The following is a 20836-nucleotide window of genomic DNA, read 5'->3' as shown; positions in this document are numbered from 1 at the left end:
TCTATTTTTTTTGGGTACTATATAGGCACATAAATTTGGGACCAAAATCTAAACTTAGAAGTCCACCACATTATTCTATAAAACCTAATCAAGATTCAAAACTCATATACCCTCTCTCTCTCACACACCGCCAAACCCATCATCAAACCCATTAAACTATTAGTCGACCAAGATCAAGACCACCATCATCGGATCTCTCTCATCTGATGCTATTTCCCACCATCTTGATCGAGACCCATCAATTAGAATATTGCAGTGAAAGGCTTGAAGTTCAGTCGCTCCTGAGTAGTTTCCTTTTGCAATTTTTTGGGAAGAAGATAAAGTCAAAGACGAAGATGGAAGTGTATATCTTATTTGTGGTTTGTAGCTATATTTGTGTTTGCATGCCTTTGTATGTGGAAGGAAGTTCATTTGGATTTATTGATCTAGGTACCAGGTGTACCGCAAGCTTTTATTTTACTATCTATTTTGTTGTGTTGTAGCTATGGAAAGCACACTTCCTTGATTGTGTGAAACAATTTATCATCTTTGTTGATTGTATGCAAATAATCCATGGAAGTTTTATAATGGTTATGGTTCTAATTTTTAGTCTCAGTTTTCATGGTAATTTTGCATAAATAATTCATATAAATATGGTAGATTTTGATATATCCACTATGTTTTGAAATATGTTTTATGATGAATAAAAATAATCCATTAAAAACATAGTCGATTTGACAATCCACCATATTCCGAAAATATGTTTCATGGTAATTTTGCAGAAATAATTCATGAAAAAATGGATTTTCTTGAAATTGATCATATTCAAAAATTGGTAAGTAAGATAATACATGGGCGTAATAAATGCAAATTGGTGGTTTTGCTCTATAGTTTTTGTGAAAAATGGTTTTTCTTGCTTTGGATTTTGAAAGTGTTAGAGGAGAGAGAGTGCCTATTGGGGTGTCCATTGGAGGAGAGAGAACGGTTCAAGAAATGGGTCATTCTAAATATTAGTTATCCCTGACCAATTTGCTAGCAATTTCACGGCCGGTACAAAGTTACCATAACTATTGCACAACCAGGTGGTCCTCTATTTGTTTTCCATTTTCGTCATCCCCCTATCAACTTTTTGGACGAATTTCAGTAGGACACCTTAAATCTTACTACAATCACACCACACACCCCTTAGCTCTTTCAAATCACAATTTACACCTGTTGTCACTCTTTGATGACATCCACGCAATTTTTTTGTCTTGGAAATTAAGGATGTTTTCTTTCTCTCATAAACAATATTTTTTCCTTACTCAATCAAAGACACAAACAAACCACGTGGCTCAACTCAATACCGACCTTTTGTACTAGTGCGCGTTGCTCTCTTTTTTCCTTTCCTTTTCTTTTCTTTGTTCTATTATGTATTCTCTTATTCAATTTTTATAGTAAATTATAGTTTTATTTCCATTATCTACGTGATTCTATAATGCTCTAAATTAAAAAATGTGCTATTTGCATGGTTGTCTCTACATTAACTTATTTTTCATAAATGTAAAGATAATAGTATGAATTTACCTAATTAAATATATTGATGAAAAAGGAGTGCAAATCAATTGTGAAAGAGTAAAATACTATTGACTATCTACGAGCTTGGTAAGGAAAGGTTTACCATTGCTTGTTGAATAATTTATCATTATAGAGTATTATGTATTTACAATTAAAAATGGGCAGTGATAATGCCAAAACTCTAGTACAAAAAATGTTTGTACCATGTGTAGGGTACAAGTCTTTTCTGCACTAAAATTTTCACATTAATAAAAATAGTTTGGACATTATCATTTCCCTTCAAAATACTTTCAAAGAGATGGATTAAGTTCCTCAGTATATAAGGAGGAAGAAGGAAAAAACAATATTCATGGATCATTAAGGGATGAGAAGCACAAGTTTTGATCAAATTAATTTGCACCAAATATAATATAGTTAGACTAGGAATTAACTATGTTATAATTAATGTAAGCGTTGGCTCTCATCGACATGTATCTTTCCACCATTATAATCACCTTCTTTGTAGAGACCCGTGATTAATGTGGAATTAGGCATTTTAATGTGGATAATATCATGGGGCCTTTGTGAAATTGCTCATTAGTTGTGAGAATTGAAGTAGTGGCTTATATAATGGAGGAGTGTTAGTGTAATATGTCTTATATACTCGTCCGGATTTAATGATCCCTAATTCAATCTTAACCGGATAAAAAATGAGTTATATCTTTTAAATTAGTAAGAAATTTTATATCCAATTTGGATTTTGTTTAATAGATTTCAATTAGTTCTATAAGACAATATTTTCAAAATTACATAAAATATTATAAATTACAAGATATATAATTGATTGAAAAGTAGCACGAACTCCTAAAAAGAACTATTAAATTTGGACGGAAGGAGCATATGAGTATCAATAATCAGAAGTAAAATTTCACTTTCTCCCCCATCACCTACCATGCGCCTTTTTCCTCTCCCGTACTCTCTCCCTCTCTCTTGGTTACGTCTCAAACACCTCAAACCCACCAAGATTCACCACAAATCATCAATTCGAAAGAGGTGTTCTTGGTTGATTTCAAGCTTTAAGATCAAGGGCTTGCTTGGAGTTCTTGAGTTGCTTTTGAACTTTTGAGGTAGAGATTTTTCATTCTCTCTATGTGTTTATAAGTTGATTTTTTGACTTTATATAATATTTTAAAAATTAAAGCTAGTCAAAATTAGTTGGTTTCATATGAGATCGATTTTGTCTCATTTGGGGCTGTAAATGAACGAGCCGAGGTTTAGAATGTCCAGGTTCGTTTGTTAAGTTTTCAAATAAACTCGAACTGAGCACTAACTTAATGAAAATTTGACAAGCCAAGCTTCGACTGAGCTTGCCTAGGTTTGATTCAAACTTGTTCACGAGCTTTAATGAGTCGAAAAATTTAGATATTTATACTCTCGTACAGGTCTAAAATTGCAAATAAAAATTTTATTTTGTAAATATGTATGATTACCGATAAATACGGGACGGTTCAAGGGACACCTAAAAAACCACCTAAAAAAACAAGCTACAAAATGAATTAAAATTATAATTTATAGTACAAGCTATAAAATGTTCATATGTACATGTGTGTGTCTATATATATATATATATATATATATATATATATATATATATATATATATATATATATATATTCATATTAAGGTTATATGTGAAATTATTATGAGATTTACATATACTCTAGCGTTGTGAGCCTAATCGAGTCGAATACTGTCAGGTAGGTTCATCTCATTTATTTAACGAGCTTAAAATTAATTAAGGCTCCGATTTGGATTGTGTAATATCTGAATCGAACTCAAATGAGCCTTACCGAGCCGAGCTTCAAACTAATCACGAACGACTCAGTTCTCCTAGTTTCAATCAAACCAACATTCAACAACTATTATCTGGCTTGGTTCGTTTTACAGCGTAAAGCCCAAACTCAGTAATATCTCATTTTCAGGCTGCGTTCTTTTTAACTCACTAGTGTAATGCACGTGCTCCGCACGTTTTCGCGTGCTCATTGGTTGATTTTTGGTCTGCAAGTTTTTTTGGGTTCTTGTAGTGGTGGTAATAGTGAAATATTGAAGTGTTATTTTAGGAGTAACTATGTTAATTTTTTGCAATGATCTGACACATCTCAAAAGAAGAAGTCAGCAGTCGAATCATCTTCTAACACAAGAGCATAATGCTTGTAGTGTATTAAGGTCTGAACGTAGAGCATAATTAACATAATTACTTACGATGTGATGATTCCATATCTCATATTGGTTCTGAAGCGAGTTGTGCAACTCTCAATTAACTATGCCTTTTTAGTTCTGCAAGCAGTGGTAGTCTCAGAAGTACAGGCAAAAAAGTGGATGAGTAAGGTATCAAATTATGAAGAGATTTTCATAGGCGCCCAGAAGAAGTTAATTTACTGCCACAGAAGCTGCAGGAACTGGCGCAAGTATACAAAATTCTGAATTCCTGTGCTCTTGAATTCCATAGAGGAGGGAGCGGCTTGCCACAAACCACCTCACACTTTGCTTCCACTCGGTGATTTTATATCTTACTTCCACTGTCGATAGTTCTACAGCAACCCTACCAGAATCAATGAGAGCCCTACTAACCCATTAGGTTATCTTTAAAAGGTAATCACGAACAAGTATATCTACAAAGAAAATATCAAACAGCTAACATAAACCAACTTTTTTGGTGCTTTAACTTAGTTTCTATCACCTGCAAATCTACATTCAGAGGCAATATGGTCTCCTCCATTTTGGTAGCCAGTGACAAAGCAGTGTCAACTCTCACTTTTCTTGTAGTTGTGTCTATTATGCAACCGTTAGCCTGTGTGTTTGCATGACTATATGCAACATGGGGGTATCCACATATAACCAAAAATTGACTTATTTATCTACCCTATTTCTCATTTTCTGCAGCAATCGCCCAATTTGGGAGAAATTATGGATATAAGGACCTACCAAGTAGTGAGAATCGAAGACAACACCATCCAACAATGTGATTCAAGTCCCATGTACAATACACTAATAGAGAAATACAAACATACATAAGAGACTCCTACGTTAAGAAAATGAATAACAATGAAACTGTAGCCTTGATACAACAACTAAATCTTCCAGTGTCGCAAGAGATTGGAGCTTTCTTTCCAGCTCAATGCAAATTTGGTGTTTAAAAAGGCGAGCACTATGACACTTCATTTCAATTCCATCCAAATCAATGGTTACTTTTTCGCATGAGCATAGCAGAAATTGTGCTCTCCAGATTGATTTTTGTTTCAATAGCTCACGAGCCAAGCTTGACATGCCACGAAATGGAGCTGGGTTGGACCCACAGAAATTGCATCGGTAGGTTTATTGACTCCACTTTCGCTAAATTTTGACAAAAAGCTGACTTGAGAGACATACATGAGGCACAGCCAAAGCAAGAGGTTCCATTCAATAAAGGGCTAAAAAGCAAAAGGAGCAACAAGCAATTTCATGGTTTAAGCAAAATTATTTAGAAAAATACAGAAACGAATTCAACAATAAAACTTCAGTTTGTGTTATGAAGAAAAAGTCGTGCTAAAGCCTAAACACACTAATAAACTCACAGTTCAATTGCATATGGAACAGAAGACCACTCAGCTTAGATTGTACAAGCTCAGAAATCCAGAAGTGGGAAGCGGAGAGATTCGTTCTTTCTTTTCCCAACATCCTAACCCACCCCTGTTTCCCCTTCTATGCATAACATACACGTAGATGCATGATCCAGCACGCCCTTTGTGAAATAGAAGTATGTCACACTAACCCGTAGAGGAGAAATTCCAACAGTGCAGAAACATACATAAATGGAGACAAAATTTCACTCAAGTACTGGGAATATGCAATGTAATACTTAACCAAATCCAGACACTTAAGTCCAATGGTATTTATGTCTCCACTTTTGACGATAGCCAAGCAGTATAAGTTACCTTCACCCTAAGAATAGTGATCAAGCATTTCAGTATATCCCGAAAGGCAATAGGATAATAAACCACAAGTAAATGGAATCCTATTTGTTTGCGAGGAGAAAGTGAAATTATACCTCGGTAGAAATTGTTGCTATTGGACGAACTGCATGACGGAAAGAATCAGCCCTTGATGGTTTCAAAACAAGTTCATAAAAACAAGGTAACGATTGACTCGAATTGACATTAGATCATAGCAATACGCAAAAGGGATCCTGTAATCAGATGGACGTCATTTTCTTGGGCCTGGGATTTGAACTGCGGGACAGCACAAAGCAGGGTCGTTTACGTATGTGAATGAGGTACCAGAGTCGAAGATTGCACTGAAACTAATACAGTGACATTATCTCCCACACTAACTTGTGTCATGCTAACATTATAAGTTGGACTGCAACAATTGTCTAAAAAATTCAGTACCTTTCAATGACACAGAACCATTTGGATCACATCAGATTCCCACCACACTGTACATATCATCTTTTGCTAATACATATTCTTATTTCAATTATACCATAATCTAGGCCACCGGGGAAAAATACTTCGTACCTTCTTCTAGACAACCACTCCAACTCCAAGGAAAACACAGCTAATAGCACCAACGGTTAATATGCTCTAACCCATTTGAATCAAACACAACCATTCGACTCCTCTCGTAATTCATTAATTTTGTTGGACAGGTAGCTGCCCAACTATCTATCGTCGGGCATCATTAGTGAATACAGTTGGTGCAGTATTATTGATTACTATTAGCCAGTTACATCGGTGGAAACTTTCACTGAACCAGCTTAATTAACTCCAGAGGCTGGAGAAGGGTAACTATGCCAGTTCGTAAAGGAACATTTTAAAGTCAAATTGTGGAAGATTTTGCTCCATACCTGACGGGATATCTCAGGTTGAGAGGTGTAATCATTTACCTATTAGATGGAACAAGAAAATTAGCATATAATGAAACAGGTTCTAGATAAAATTAATTATGGAATAGATGAAGGACCAGCTACTATCAATTCCTGTGTCGTTAGTCCATAGGGGGCTTAAAGCCCCGGCTTAAATTGGAGCCCACTCTAGTGGACGGTAGGATTGTCCCTCGGATTAGTAGGTCCATTGGGTAGGATACCGTGTTATCAAAAGGAAAGTGACGAAGGAAGAGGCTCTTTATCTCAATGCGAAAGCCAAGAAATCAATTTTTAACGGCCATCTAAAAGATTATGAAGCAAGACAATATCATGGTTTGTTTGAAGACACAAGACCAGAAGAACTGTAAACCATTGCACAACTTACCGGTATTCCATCAGAGCACTGTATCCATCACAATCTGCAAAAGTTATTATTTTTCAATTTGCGATTTCCAAGACTGTATCATATGAGAAAAACAGACAGGAAGGGGAAAAACTTCGAGAGTACATGACTTTATTCGCCCATAAATTTGGTATTAAGAAGCAAAACCTCCTATTAAGCATTTCTTAGCTGGCATATTCTGAGAATTTATTTTAAGAATCAAGATTCTAAGAGCACACACTGTGATTTTGGGTCCCTCTCTCTGCACTCCCCATTATCAGATCAACCAGGGATTTTGAAGAAAAAAAGCAACACCTTATAATTTTGAAAGTAGGACCTTATCTATGTAACCAATAACGATAGACTTGAGAGTTGAGACAGTTATAGGAGAACCAACAAGAGAGTAGAGATGAATAACCAAAAAGCTCACAGCATGCCCTTCTGAACTCTGAAATTTTATTTGCAAAAACAGTTTTGTATCTGGTCCATGACAACATTTAGAAGCTTCAATTTAAGCCAATCGGATTAAAGTTAACTCAAAGCTACGCAGCAAAAACTACCATCAACCACTAACCTTTCCTCGCATTTTTCAAGTGTTGCAATGTGCTCCTTGTATTGCTTGCCAGAAACATGGCCGAAATCCACCAAATAGCTCCATTCCCAAAAAGTAGAAGGTAAAATAGCTGTTCTCAACCCTAGTTCATTCGAAATGTGGAAATTAGATTTCAACTGGAAAAGCAATACAAGAAAATTAAAAAATTACTTGAGATGAAACTAAGCAAGTAGTTCATTTGGGTTATAAAAAAACACAAACTAACCAAGCGCAGGAGGTGTAGTAATCAGCTCACTGCCATTGTAACTCCAATCATATTCAACACGATTCAAATGTGGATCAAGTATTATCACGTAAAAAATCCATTCACGCTCACTTCGGAAGATCAACCTAAAGTTACTTCCCAAACAATGGTCAGCCTAAAAATTAGACCAACCTCGCTTTAATTTATTCTCCACAATTCCAACTGGATAAACCTTGCATCCGCTATTCAACAAAACCTTTATGGACAATTCCAAGTATGATAGGAAAATACTTGAAGAATAAATCCTTCTTCAAATTTAAGGTGGGCCAACACTTACAAGGAATTTACAAGGTTAAACTTTTAACAGAACCACACAAGGGCTCTAAAAACCATTCAATGTGTTCACATGCTACACGTGTTGAAGATCGCAAACCAGTTCAAACAAACCTAAAATTGTATCCCTTTATACATTATGGAATAAATTTTCAACGTGAATTCAAATCATAGTTGAATGCATCATTGGGAGTTACTTCATTCCTATATCAGTGACTTGCAAACGTAAAATTTGTGAAATATGGTCCTGAAACCTGTATTCCCTAAATCATGAAATCGAATCGAAACTGCAAATAAACCGATAATTTACCTCTCCTCACACGCCCTCTTTGATTGTAGCACGCCAAGAATGAGGTGAAGCAACAACAGATCTCGCATCTCCTACAAAGACGTCGTCCGCCGCAACAAGAGTGTCGTAATGATGAGGTAGGACAAATAAATCGGCTCAATAGGTACAAAAATTCAGTGAATTCCGGAACTGAACTACCGAGAACAAATCTCGGCTCTCGTTCAATGACGGCGGCTGGTGTAACAAGTACAAGAGATCAGTGAAATCAGGAAACCGAGTACAAATTTAGACCCTAAAAACCGGAGGACCGACCACGTCTCTCTCGCTTCTCTCTATGCTATAGGGGTCGGTACCGAAATCGTACGGACGGCCACACCGGGCCGTCTCCGGCCACCGGACGGCCGATCCGAGCCGTCCAAAAATTCTAAAAAAAAAAACGAGGGGTCCAATGCGTGAATCAACAGCATCCGAGGTGTGTAAAGTACTTGATCCGAGCACCGTTTTTTCATGTATATATGTATATTCACACGTGTGTGTATATATATATACAAAAAAAGGGTGCTCGGATCAAGTACCTTACACACCTTAGATACCGTTGATTTTCCCGTAAGCCCCCTCGTTTTTTCTTTTTAGAATTTTTGGACGGATCGGATCGGCCGTCCGGTAGTCGGAGACTGCTCGGCGCGGCTGTCCCTACGATTTTGGTACCGACCCCGTAGGTACCAATATCATTTCTCTTTTTATTTTCTCAAACGGAAAACACTCTCACGCTCGAGTGTTTGCACCTATACCGTCAAAAGACCAAACCGACCCAAACACAAACACTGGCAAGAACAAAACGCAAAGGAAAAGAGTGGAGGGCAATAAGGTAAATTCACACCATGCCTTGGCTTGCCATGCTTAGGTTCTTTTCTATACAAGTGTATTGATAACTCTGTAACTTATTTTGATATTTTCTACTTTTTGGAACTTTTTGTTTAGCTTTTCATCGTAATTTTTTAAAAAATATAAAAGTATGGACCAATATTGAAAAAATTCAAATAAGACGACACTTTAGACAAATAAGATAACTATTTGATATTTTTTTCGTCTTTAATGATTTTTTTTTTGCTTTCGATCATAATTTTATATTTTTTAAAGAAAACTAATATTGACATTCTAAAAAATGATGGAGGCACTCCAAAATCAGTGTAATTCCAAAGCTATTTTTCTTTATTTTTTTGGAATGCCCAATTATTTTTAGAGTGCGAATAACATTTTCCTATTTAAACTCCCAGCAAGTAATTGATCCTTTCTCTCGTCGCACCCAATATGGTACATGTCGACTGTATATATATCTAGAGGTGTCAAACGTGCCTGTCGTGCCGTGCCGTGCCATTTTCTTCCGTGCCAACCGTGCTTCGTATCGTGCCGTAGCGTGCCCGTTTACTTCATCGTGCCATGGCGTGCCGTGCCATACCGTGCCATGGTGGGCCATTTTGCTTTGTCAGGCCGTGTCGGACCGTGCCCTTTTTAAATATTGTCATGTCGTGCCGTGCCCAATTAATTAATCGTGCTGGATCGTGCCATACCTTTTTTTGTCGGGTCGTGTCGTGCCGTGCCTTTTTTTGTCCGGTCGTGTCGTGTCGTGTCGTGCCTTTTTTTTGTCGGGTCGTGTCGTGCCATGCCTTTTTTTTGTTGTGTCATGCCGTGCCTTTTTTTGTCGGGTTGTGTGTGTCGTGCCGTGCTTTTTTTTGTCGGGTCGTGTGACTCGTGTCGTGCCTTTTTTGTCGGTTCGTGTCATGCCGTGCAGCCCTTAATCGTGTGTCGTGCCGTGCCGTGCCATGTTGTGCCATCAATTTTCGTATACACATTACCAACCGGCAATTGATTTTCATCTAAAAAAAATCTTCCCATAAAACACACATTCTGGTGCCCAAAAAACACAGATTTTTGACATTCAGTAGAAAAGCTTGGTTCTCATTCTCGACCAGATCAAAAGCTATTTGAAATGCAAGCAAAGCATCATCCTTATTTTCAGATCGTAGAAGTTTTTTCAAGATGCTGGAAACACCCTCTGGGTCATCCAGTAACATCAGGCATTGGCAAATGGTTAAATAATCAGGAGAAGTCAACTTATGGTATAGTTTAACAAGAGAAGACGATACACCTGTGTACAAGATCGGCGGAGAGTTTGGATTAGTTTATGAATAGCTCATCTCCTTCCTTCAAATTATATTTTGTTCATATCCATCAAGCAATTGGGAATAATTATCAGTTATATAACTTATATGGTGAAAAAAAGAAGGATATCTTCTTTGATATGTAAAATTGAAGTTCTCCAAATAAAAAAATTGCAGACATACAAATTATACAATTTCACCAAACAGGAGGCAAACCTTCTATCCTACCACCTCCGTTTCCTCTCCATGGAAGACCATTCTCACTCAAAAAAACCGCATCCATACAAGTTCTAGTTCTAGATAATCAATCTGGTTCATACATGTTTGGAACACTATGGCAATGTTTGGTAACGTTGCCACTTTTCTATTTTCTGTTTTGTATTTGTTGAAATCAATTTCTACTTTTTTTTTAAAGTAAAAACAGAAAACATGTTTCATGTTTGTATCAATTTATTTTTTAAAAAAAAAGAAGCAAACGGTGCCTGTTGTTACCATAGCGTTCTCTACCTGTTATCCTATACTACTTTTTATAGCTTGCAATGAATGCCATATTTGCCAATTGTTGGCCTTTTTTTCAAATATTCTATAATACCAATATGCTAGTATTTTCAAATAAGATCATGGTAATTTCATTTAAGAAAAAACGAAAATGAAATATTCCATTCAACACCAACTATATTTAAACGTCAATGTACAATATACAATTTAACCATTGAATAAAGATTCATTACATTAGAGGGGAAAACGATTCCCCTACAAAAACTACATAAAAGAGTCTTGACTAATTAGATAATACAAATGACAAAACTTCCCCTAGTTCAAACAGTGACAGCAAGACTTCAATTTCAGATGTCTCTTGTAGTAGAATTGATAGCTTGGTTGGTAGACAAGCTGTTGTTACCAAGTCTGTTCTGTCTGATGAGGAGGAAGCTCCAGTTTCAACTATTTCATCTGTTTCAAAACGAGCTTTGGAAAGTGAAGGGGACGGTACTGAGTATGTTAATGTTGGCTTGGTATCTCTTCCAGCAGCAGCTTCCAAGGATAAACCTGTGGACCTGTGGTAGAACTTAGTAGGTCAAAGAGTAATGTCTCCAAAGGAAAGAAGAAAAGAAAAGAATTTCTTCAAAAAGTAGATGCTTTAGGAACAACCTCTGATCTGTATATGGCCTACAAGGGTCCAGAGGAAAAAATGAAACTGTTGCCTCTTTAGAAAGCACTACCAGTGCATCTAGTGTTGCTTTGAAGCAGGAATTTGTTTATATTACGAAGGATAACGTAAAAGAGACTGGTGCCCAAAATTTGGTGGAACGCTATGGTAGTAAGAGTTTTGCTTCTACTTATCCCCGTGTCTCTTTACAATTTCAGCACACTTCAGCAACAACTAAGGTATATCAGCAACAAAAAATATCATATTCTAGCACTCTATCTAAGCTAAAAAATACTATTTTTTCACTAAACATTCAATCTTTCGAGATTGCAGTATTATCACATCACAACAACAAATATAAGTTGAATAACTATTTGCTTGTGAAAGTATAATCAAATAACTAATTTAAATTTGGAGGATACCTAATCTGACCAAGCACTTTCCCCTACTCCAAAAACTGCTCATTTGATGATTCCTTAGTCTCTCAAGATCAGAGTATCCAACCTTCACATAGACGAGAAAAAAACCAAAGTCTATCCTTTGTATCGTCCAAGTCTCCTTTTCCTCACCCCCATGTCCCCTTTATCCTATTCTCTTATTTCAATGGAACAATGACAACCAAAAAGTTCAGTCACACATTACAAAATCCCAAGACAAATATCAACGAGTAAGAGTATAATGGAAGTCTGACCTCCTGGTTACTGTAGAGTTTGAGACTTACACAACCATTATTTCAAGCAAGAGGCACATCAACATTATCGTCTTATGGATCTGCTCGCCGAGAGACAAACCAAAAAAAACTATAAAGAGAGACAAACCAAAAAAAACTATAGCAGATGAACTCAGCAGAAGCAGAACCAAAGCATATAAGACTTGTGGACAAACTCCTACAATATGGTAAGTAAACTCCTATTGCTAAGACGATCAATCTACCAAAACTACGACACAGCCTATTCACCAAAGGCAGCAAATAAGATTGTGGATAGTCATAATGTCATTCAAAGAAAAGGTGGGTAGATTATTGTGGAATGCAGCCAGCCCCGCCCCCGTGAAGCTTGAAGTGTCTTTTTAGGCTACAAATGGAAGTGTCTTATGCTACAAATGGTCGTGTTTTAGGCAGCAAATGGTAGTGTTTTTTGTATCCACATGACTCTGGAAAAGCATAGCATGCAAAGCGTTAGGTAGTATGAACGTTAATCAGTAGACGGAACCATAGAAAACCCACAATAGTCTTCTTGCATTTTCTAGGCAAACAGTTAAGTCCCACTAGATCAAGCATAAGAGTAATGAGGTTATCAATTGTCATAAAACTCAACAATATTTACACAAAGAAACAAGTTTTTCATGTATTTTGAAATTCATCATTCATCTTTGGGCACTTTGAGAGGATAGTCAACTTATTTTCCTAAAATTTTAGCAAACACTAACATCATAAGTCATAACCAAAACAATATAAAGATTAAGCCGAAAAACCAGTTAGCTAGTGAGAAAGGGAACAGCTATGAAACCAAGAGAGCACAATCAAGTTACAACTCATGTTACTGATAGTTTCTGAGAACCATAACGATAACCGTTTCCTATAGCAATGCCGGTAGCAGAAAACAGAAAGAGGTTTTCAACTTAATAAAAACCACATGATCAAACAGAAAGAGGTTTTCAATTATTTGAGACACGCAGGACAGACAACTACATGATACTTTTGCGAGGAAAAAAGGGTCATTCATGAATTGATAAGTAAAAACCACATGATCCACAGAAATTTAGTGTGAACTCAACTAGGGCTGAAAGCTGAATGGTAAAAAAAAAAAACCTCAAGGTTCAATCATTCATGAATTGATAAGTAAAAACCACATGATCCACAGAAATTTAGTGTGAACTCAACTAGGGCTGAAAGCTGAATGGTAAAAAAAAAAACCTCAAGGTTCAATTCTAGGCAAAGTAGTTGTTGGTTATTGGAATGAATGCAGAAATATATTGGGCAATCTCTTGCAATGCTTTTTCTGACCATTCAAAGAGAACAGAATGCAAATGGAATCGTCATCTTAATGCTAAATGAATTTAATGAGTGAACTACATTTCAATAGTAGCATCTTAATGCTAAATGAATTTAATGAGTGAACTACATGGTTTTTATTTAACTCGTTGATTACATTAAGCACATGTGCCATTTGAGACTTGAACTGAATAGTTTCTTCACTTACCTAATCTTATTTGTGCGACTCCTTTTCCCACTCCTCTTACACGTCCACACCTCTCGGGGTTTCCTTCATTTTCTCTTTCTGAATGCTATAAATTTAGCCCTACAACAACATTCCTAAAAAAGTGCTGTAATCTAATGCTATTAAAACTCACACTTCGCTTTGCCAAAAACTAGGGTTGTGTCTGTGGCTTATTCATTTCAGACTAAAAGGAGACACACACACACACCCCACACTGCCACACTGTCCAGAACGCATGCAGGCATCATCCACTTCAGTTAAGTGAAGCTAAACAGACCACAAGGCATGCAATCAAATAAATAGCTAACAGACTAACAAACTAACAGACTGGAGGGGCTAGGCCGCCACCTCAACTCAGCAAACAGAATATGCGAGGGGTTATGCCACCACCTCGGCTAAGAAATGCAATCAAATAAAAGTAACTATACTAACTAAAAATAACTCAATATTTAGCCTGGCTTCGTTACACCTCAGGTTAGCATAAAAACAGGTTAGAGGTATCCACCAAGCTAAATACGAGTTACTAACACATAAACTACTAGAGTCTAGAGATTGAGAATGCTCCAATCCTTACTATTTCACGTATTTACTTTTGGTATTCAAACAGATCAAACTGCATATGTTGTATGCACTATTTCCAACACATAAGCAGACTAAGCAGTAAGCACCATTTACTTTAATTGAGGGAATCATAAAACAACTATGGATACAAAAATAAGTAACAAAATCCACCTTCAACATTTTGTTGGTATTAATTTGCTTCAGCCTTCACGTGGTTTGGTTCTTGGCGTCTATGGTCTACAATGTCCTACAAAACAAGAACCAGCAGCAGCAGCAGCAGAAAACAGGTATATAAAAGCCAAATGAACAAGGAAATTGAATAAGAAAATTAAATTCTGCTCAGATATTAGTTCCTTTTATCATCATAGCAGAAAAGTGAAATGGATGCAACGTTAAGTTGCCATTATGGCCTTCATAAGTTGCAACACCACTTCATAGTTCATAACAACACAACTACGGCTCAGACATTAGTGTTTTTTTATCATCATAGCCAGAAACTGAAACGGATGCGGCAACGTTAAGTTGCCTTAAAGGCCTTCATAAGTTGCAACACAATCACACTTCGCTTTGCCAAAAACTGGGGTTATGTCTGTGGCTTATTCATTTCAGACTAAAAGGAGACACACACACACACCCCACACTGCCACACTGTCCACACACACCACAATGCATGCAGGCAACATCCACTTCAGTTAAGTGAAACTAAACAGACCACAAGGCATGCAGCATAACTTAGGGCCTTAGGCTCAGCATGTTAGTTAACAAAATACATCATAGCCAAAAACTGAAGTGGGGGCAACATCATGTTGCCATTTAAGGCCTTCATAAGTTGCCGCAATATCCACTTCAGCCCACTTACTGAAATGAATAAGCCATACACAATGCTGAAATGAATAAGCCACAGACACAACCCCAACAGAAAAAATGAATAATAGATTCAAACCAAATGACAGCAGGTCCCCCTAATCACTGTCTATATCAGAATCTGCAAAATAGCCTCTGAATTCATCTTTAGCCGAGCGTTTTTGAATTCCAAGGCGTGCATCCTCCCAATCTTTCAAACATATGAGACAATCCAAAATGTCTGGAGCAAGTCTGCTCCTCCTCTCATCCAACACTCTTTTACCTGCACTAAAAGCAGATTCGGATGCCACTATAGACACAGGAGGAGTTAGTAGATCACGTGCCATGATTGAAAGAACAGGATATTTATCTTCATTTTTTTTCCACCAAGCTAAGACATCAAAATCACGCATGTCATTCACGTTAATAGATTCTAGGTCTAAATATTTCTCAAGTTCAATGCGTGAAGTTCCAGTGCTACTTTCTATTCCTAAATTTGAACTAACAAAATCCTAAAATTCATCAGTGGTACTTGTAGAAGATGTTAAAGGAGCAGCAGTACATGAAGCATTAGAACGAAACTTAGATTCATATTTGACATACATGATAGTCAGTAAATCATTCACATTAGCAGAAGAAGGTAAAGCGGTAATCCCCAAATTCGTACCAATCTCTCTTAAGAGCAAGCTAACACCTTGTAACTTCATCCTAGGGTCCATTACTGCAGCTAACATAAATATTGGTGGCATTTCCTCATAATATTTTTTGAATTTTCCTTCCATATCTATACAAGCATGTGCAAAATTTGGATGTTCCCTATGTTTACGAAAATTGACACTGATATTGAAAAGATGATGAAGCACAATACAAGAAGTAGGATAACGAACGCCCGAACAAGCTACGGTAGCAGCATAAAACACTTTCAAAAATTTCATGAACTCAAAACCAATTTCCCAATCAGCTATAGTTAAAGGATTACCACGACACGGTCGATACCTCTGATTAACATAAGCAGATATTGCATCACTATATTTTTTACAAGACTTTAACATAAGGTAGGTCGAATTCCAACGATTTTGAACATCAGAGTTCATATTTTTTGGTTTAAGATTGTAAAGTGATGTGCACAATTTATCAAATTCTTGTTGCCTAGATGGGGAAGTAGCAATAAAAAGCACAGCATCTCTAATTTTTTTAATCTGTGGTGCTATATGTTTCAAACCGTCTTGCACAACTAAATTAATGACATGACATACACATCGCAAATGCAATAATTCACCAAAATAAGGAGTCATCAAATTTCTTATAAACAATGGAAGTGTAGCACTATTAGCACTATGGTTGTCAAAAGTAATGCTATAAACTCTATCAACAACTTCAAAATCCCTAAAAACACCCATAATACTTTCATAAATCTGTTCAGCATCATGAGGAAACTCCACTAAACGGAAAGCAATAATTTTTTTTTGCAAAGTCCAACTAGAGTCTATATAATGAGCAGTCACACAAATATAACCACGATTATTTATACCAGACCACATATCAGAAGTAAAACCTATAGCACCAACAGTTGCAAGTTCACTAATCAAATCTTTTTTAACTTCACTATAAGCTTTCTTCGTATCACTACGGGTTGAATTTCAAGAAACTTTAGCAAATGAAGGATTCAGACAATTTTTGACAAAATTTTCAAATCTAATATCATCATCAAAAGTAAATGGTTGTTCTGCTGCAGCTACATAAAGGGCCAGTCCATGTCTCATTTTTTCCTTTGAATAAACAAAAGTACTACTATCAGATGCATCACCAATTTTATCAGCATGTTTACTTCTTAGATGTCTACCATGTGGCCCTACACCATTATTACTTTTGCATTTATAATTTATGTCACAATAATGGCATACAGCCCTAGCTCCTATGTCAACACCATTTTCATTTTTGAAGTTTTCATTTATAGAGAAATGATTCCATACCCATGAGTGGCGTCGTGACCTTTTTGAACCACTAAGGCCTGAATTTGTAGCTGCATGAGTAGAATCTGTCGGAGTAGCAGTGGAACCTAGAGGGCCTGTTCCACTTGGACCACTTCCACCACCAACAATGTTTGAAGCAGCCTCCTCACCTACAGAACCCATACGCTGTGGTCCAATAGGGTTTCGTGGTAGTTCTTCAGAACCTAAGTGGGAGTCACGATCCTCCCCATTTCCAGCATCCATCTACAAAAAAAACAATATAACAGGGGTTATTGGGAAACACGAAAGCCCTAATTTTGTAACCCCAAATGCAATATTCAAGTAATGCAAAAATAAACTAATCCATATCAAGTATGAAGTATCAACAGACAACAGTGCATATCTATAACAAAATCATCAGATCTGGTCAATTCTAGAATATACAAAATATCAACAGTGCATCTGTGCATGTGTGTACTAATATACGAAATTAGTGCAGGTGTGTCCCGTGTCCGTGTGTGTACAAAATCAGTTTCGACAAATTTGTCGAAAATATACTAATATACGAAATTACTTAAGTTAGTAACAAAAGTGAAAAAACCCTAATTTCTTGTTACTAATTTCAAAAATTAGCAACAAAAACCCTAATTACGTAACCCTAATTTCAGAAATTAGTAACAAAAGTGAAAAGCCCTAATTTGTTGTTACTAATTTCAAAAATTAGAAACAAAAACCCTAATTTCATAACAAAAGTGAAAAGCCCTAATTTCTTGTTAATAATTTCAGAAATTAGCAACAAAAACCCTAATTTCGTAACCCTAATTTCAAAAATTCGTAACAAAAGTGAAAAGCCCTAATTTCTTGTTACTAATTTCAGAAATTAGCAATAAAAGCCCTAATTTCGTAACCCTAATTTCAAAAATTAGTAACAATTAACAAGAGCCCTAATTTCATAACCCTAATTTCAGAAATTAGTAACAATTAACAAAAACCCTAATTTCAAAAACCAGGTTAAAACCCTATTTTCAGAAACTCTATTTACAGACTACAGTAGATAAGTGGAGACTGAAGAGGGAAGTGAGAGAGGTACCTGTGCAGATGTGCTCAGAGAGATACGGTGACTGGAGTGAATCGGTGAGCTCGGTACCTGAGCCTGAGGTGATGAGAGAGTCGGAGTGACAGACGTTGAGAGACTGATGGTCACCGTCGCATCGACTCACCCTTTGAGATTTGCGAGTTGTGTCGCCAGAAAGTCGAAAACGGAGAGAGAGAGAGAGAGAGAGAGAGAGAGAGAGAGAGAGAGAGAGAGTTGTCAGGTGACCGTGGTCCGTGAGCAGAGAGAGAGAGAGAGAGAGAGAGAGAGAGAGAGAGAGAGAGAGTATGTGAGTCTGAGTCTCTGAGAGAGTGAGAGAGTGAGAGAGCCAGAGAGGTGAATCACTCGGTGAATGGATCCAAAGAAATAAGGAGGCGTGCGGCGTGCCAGAATCCGAACGTTGCTCTGCTCGTGAGACTGTGAGAGGACAGAGAGACGTTGAGATGAGAACTTGAGAGTTGAGAGTTGAGAGGAGTCTGAGAGAGTGAGAGATCGGAGAATGACTGAATGAGATGTCTGCTAGGGCAGCATCTCATTCCTTTTATATGATGTGTGTGATCATGTGCATACAATACACCATAATCCATATGCTCCAACATATCGAAAATTCTCGTAGAGTCCTATAATGCATCACTCAAGGGCCGCTTGAGCTGTTTATTGAAAATCCGAACCGTCTACCTTTTATGTGAGAGTGACTATATCATTCATGCAAAAAATGAAGCAAATTGGCTATCGTTATATACTACATCGCACATGACAAAAAATTCCTATTAATGAATCTATGTTCCGATGAAAGGGCTTCCAAAACCCGATAGACCCGAATTTTTGCGAGAGTGATTAAAACACCAATAACAACGAAATGAACGGTATGGATCGTCATACTTGTGTCGCAATCGTGTGGCTAGCGTACATTGGACTATAGCGGAATACATTGGTTTAGAACTAGATAAGTTAGATGTATAGATTTAAATGGTAGCTGCAGACTCATTATTTCAAATATTCGATCTAAACCGTTATGATTTAAGATCTTATCAAATTTATCATCCTCCCCAAAAATAGGTGATAATCGGATATCGGAGACCATGTGATCAGAACACATTCGGTGCTTCCAACGACGTAAAAGTCCTATAATGCACCACTTTAGGGCCGCCCGAGTTGTTTTTTGAAAATCAGAACTGTTTACCTTTTATGTGGGACTATTTATATCATTTGTGCAAAAAATAAAGTAAATTGGTTATCGTTATATACTCGATCGCACATAAAAAAAATCCCCTATCAATAAATCTACGTCCCGATAAAAGGGTTTCAAAAACCCGATAGACCCGAAAATGTGCGAGAGCGATTAAAACACCAAAAACAACGAAATGAACGGTATGGATCGTCATACTTGTATTGCAATCATGTGGCTAGCGACCTAGCGTACAAGAGGTCGTTTTTTAAAAATAGAATTATATAATATTAATATAATTGTTTGGATAAGTTTTCTTTTTAATTTAATTTTTAACTTTTAATATGTAGTTCACAGGAAAAAAAAATACTTTTGACTATATAAAAGCATAGTATTTACTTCGAACTCAACAAAATTTGATAAAAGTTGTTTAAAACAATTAATTCTCTTATTATTAAAAATAACATTCTTACAATTAAAGTTCATTAGTACAAAAAAAAAACACAATGTATGAGCGATACCAATACGTTTGATTCATTTTTTTTTTCTAATGGTATAAATCGTTTTAATAATTTATTTTAGTTAAATTATGAAGCTAAAAGTTTAATCTCTTGACCTCATATTAGACACATACTGACATACATTGATTTTTATTGTTAAAAATATAGAGCCTCATTTTTAAAATTCGCTTTATGCCTCGAAAATCTCAAGATCGGCCCTGCGTGCCCGTGCCCGTGTCGTGCCGTGCCGTGACTCGTGCTCCATCCCACTTCCATGCCGTGCCCGTCTAAGACCGTGTCGTGCCGTCCCGTGCCAAGCCAACTTCCGTATCATGCCCGTGTCGTTTCCCCTCACTTCCGTGCCCGAACCGTGCCACGTGCCCGTGCCGTGCCCTGTGTCTGGCTAGAACTGTGTCGTGCCGTGTCGTGACTTGTGCCCCATCCCACTTCCGTGCCGTGCCAGTGTCGTGCCTGTCTAAGACCGTGCCGTGCCGTGCCAAGTCAACTTTCCGTGCCCGTGCCGTGTCGCGTGCCCGTGCCGTGCCGTGCCGTGCCAAGTCAACTTTCCGTGCCCGTGCCGTGTCGCGTGCTTGTGCCGTGCCGTGCCGTGCCGTGCCAAGTCAACTTTCCGTGTCCGTGCCGTGTCGCGTGCCCGTGCCGTGCCGTGCCGTGCTGTGCTAGAACCGTGTCGTGCCATGTCGTGACTCGTGCCCCATCCCACTTCTGTGCCGTGCCAGTGCCGTGCCCGTCTAAGACCGTGTCGTGCCGTGCCGTGCCAAGTCAACTTCCGTGCCGTGCCCGTGTCGTTCCTGCTCACTTCCGTGCCCGTGCCGTGCCGCGTGCCCACTAAGACCGTGCCGTTCCCGTGTCGTGCCAGGATTATTCCATGCCCGTGCCCGTGCTGTGCCGCCTTCAAACGTGCCGTGCCGTGCCGTGCCCGTGCCGACCCGGCCCATATTACACCTCTATATA

At 37.6% G+C, this 20836-nt stretch overlaps 2 protein-coding genes across 7 annotated transcripts; both read right to left on the bottom strand.

The window, feature by feature from the left end:
• Positions 1-4489: 4489 nt before the first annotated feature.
• LOC131318664 (uncharacterized) lies at positions 4490-8552 on the bottom strand. 6 transcript variants are annotated; one of them, XR_009197766.1, is made up of 5 exons: positions 8241-8552; positions 7619-7743; positions 7375-7495; positions 5603-7280; positions 4490-4985 (listed from the first exon to the last, which is right to left on the bottom strand). XR_009197766.1 is itself a non-coding variant. In XM_058348583.1 (4 exons), exons 1-4 carry the CDS (start codon positions 8306-8308, stop codon positions 7139-7141), a joined length of 456 nt encoding a protein of 151 aa, XP_058204566.1. In that variant the 5' UTR covers positions 8309-8552; the 3' UTR covers positions 4949-7138. The 6 variants fall into 6 exon arrangements, 1 of the variants encoding a protein (XP_058204566.1); XR_009197767.1 differs by having other exon boundaries at positions 4490-4930; XR_009197768.1 differs by having other exon boundaries at positions 4949-6439; positions 6804-7280.
• Positions 8553-11162: 2610 nt separating this feature from the next.
• On the bottom strand, positions 11163-12103 carry LOC131318667 (uncharacterized). Its single transcript, XM_058348584.1, has 2 exons — positions 11951-12103; positions 11163-11428 (listed from the first exon to the last, which is right to left on the bottom strand). Exons 1-2 carry the CDS (start codon positions 11991-11993, stop codon positions 11163-11165), a joined length of 309 nt encoding a protein of 102 aa, XP_058204567.1. The 5' UTR covers positions 11994-12103.
• Positions 12104-20836: the final 8733 nt, after the last annotated feature.

Source organism: Rhododendron vialii, chromosome 3a (assembly GCF_030253575.1).
Source record: "Rhododendron vialii isolate Sample 1 chromosome 3a, ASM3025357v1".
Lineage (NCBI taxonomy): Eukaryota > Viridiplantae > Streptophyta > Magnoliopsida > Ericales > Ericaceae > Rhododendron > Rhododendron vialii.
The sequence above is the reverse complement of the archived record's forward strand: the minus strand, read 5'-3'. Positions and strand labels throughout refer to the sequence as shown.

Excerpts from the sequence above, each read along its gene's own strand:
- LOC131318667 (XM_058348584.1), bottom strand. The coding sequence starts at position 11,993 with ATGAGCAGTTTTTGGAGTAGGGGAAAGTGCTTGGTCAGATTAG. Across the intron at positions 11,429-11,950 it reads AAAGTGCTTGGTCAGATTAG|GTTTATCCTTGGAAGCTGCT; the intron begins GTATCCTCCAAA and ends ACAGGTCCACAG.
- LOC131318664 (XM_058348583.1), bottom strand. The coding sequence starts at position 8,308 with ATGCGAGATCTGTTGTTGCTTCACCTCATTCTTGGCGTGCTACAATCA. Across the intron at positions 7,744-8,240 it reads AAGAGGGCGTGTGAGGAGAG|GTTGATCTTCCGAAGTGAGC; the intron begins GTAAATTATCGG and ends AAGTAACTTTAG. Across the intron at positions 7,281-7,374 it reads CTTGAAAAATGCGAGGAAAG|ATACAAAACTGTTTTTGCAA; the intron begins GTTAGTGGTTGA and ends GTCATGGACCAG.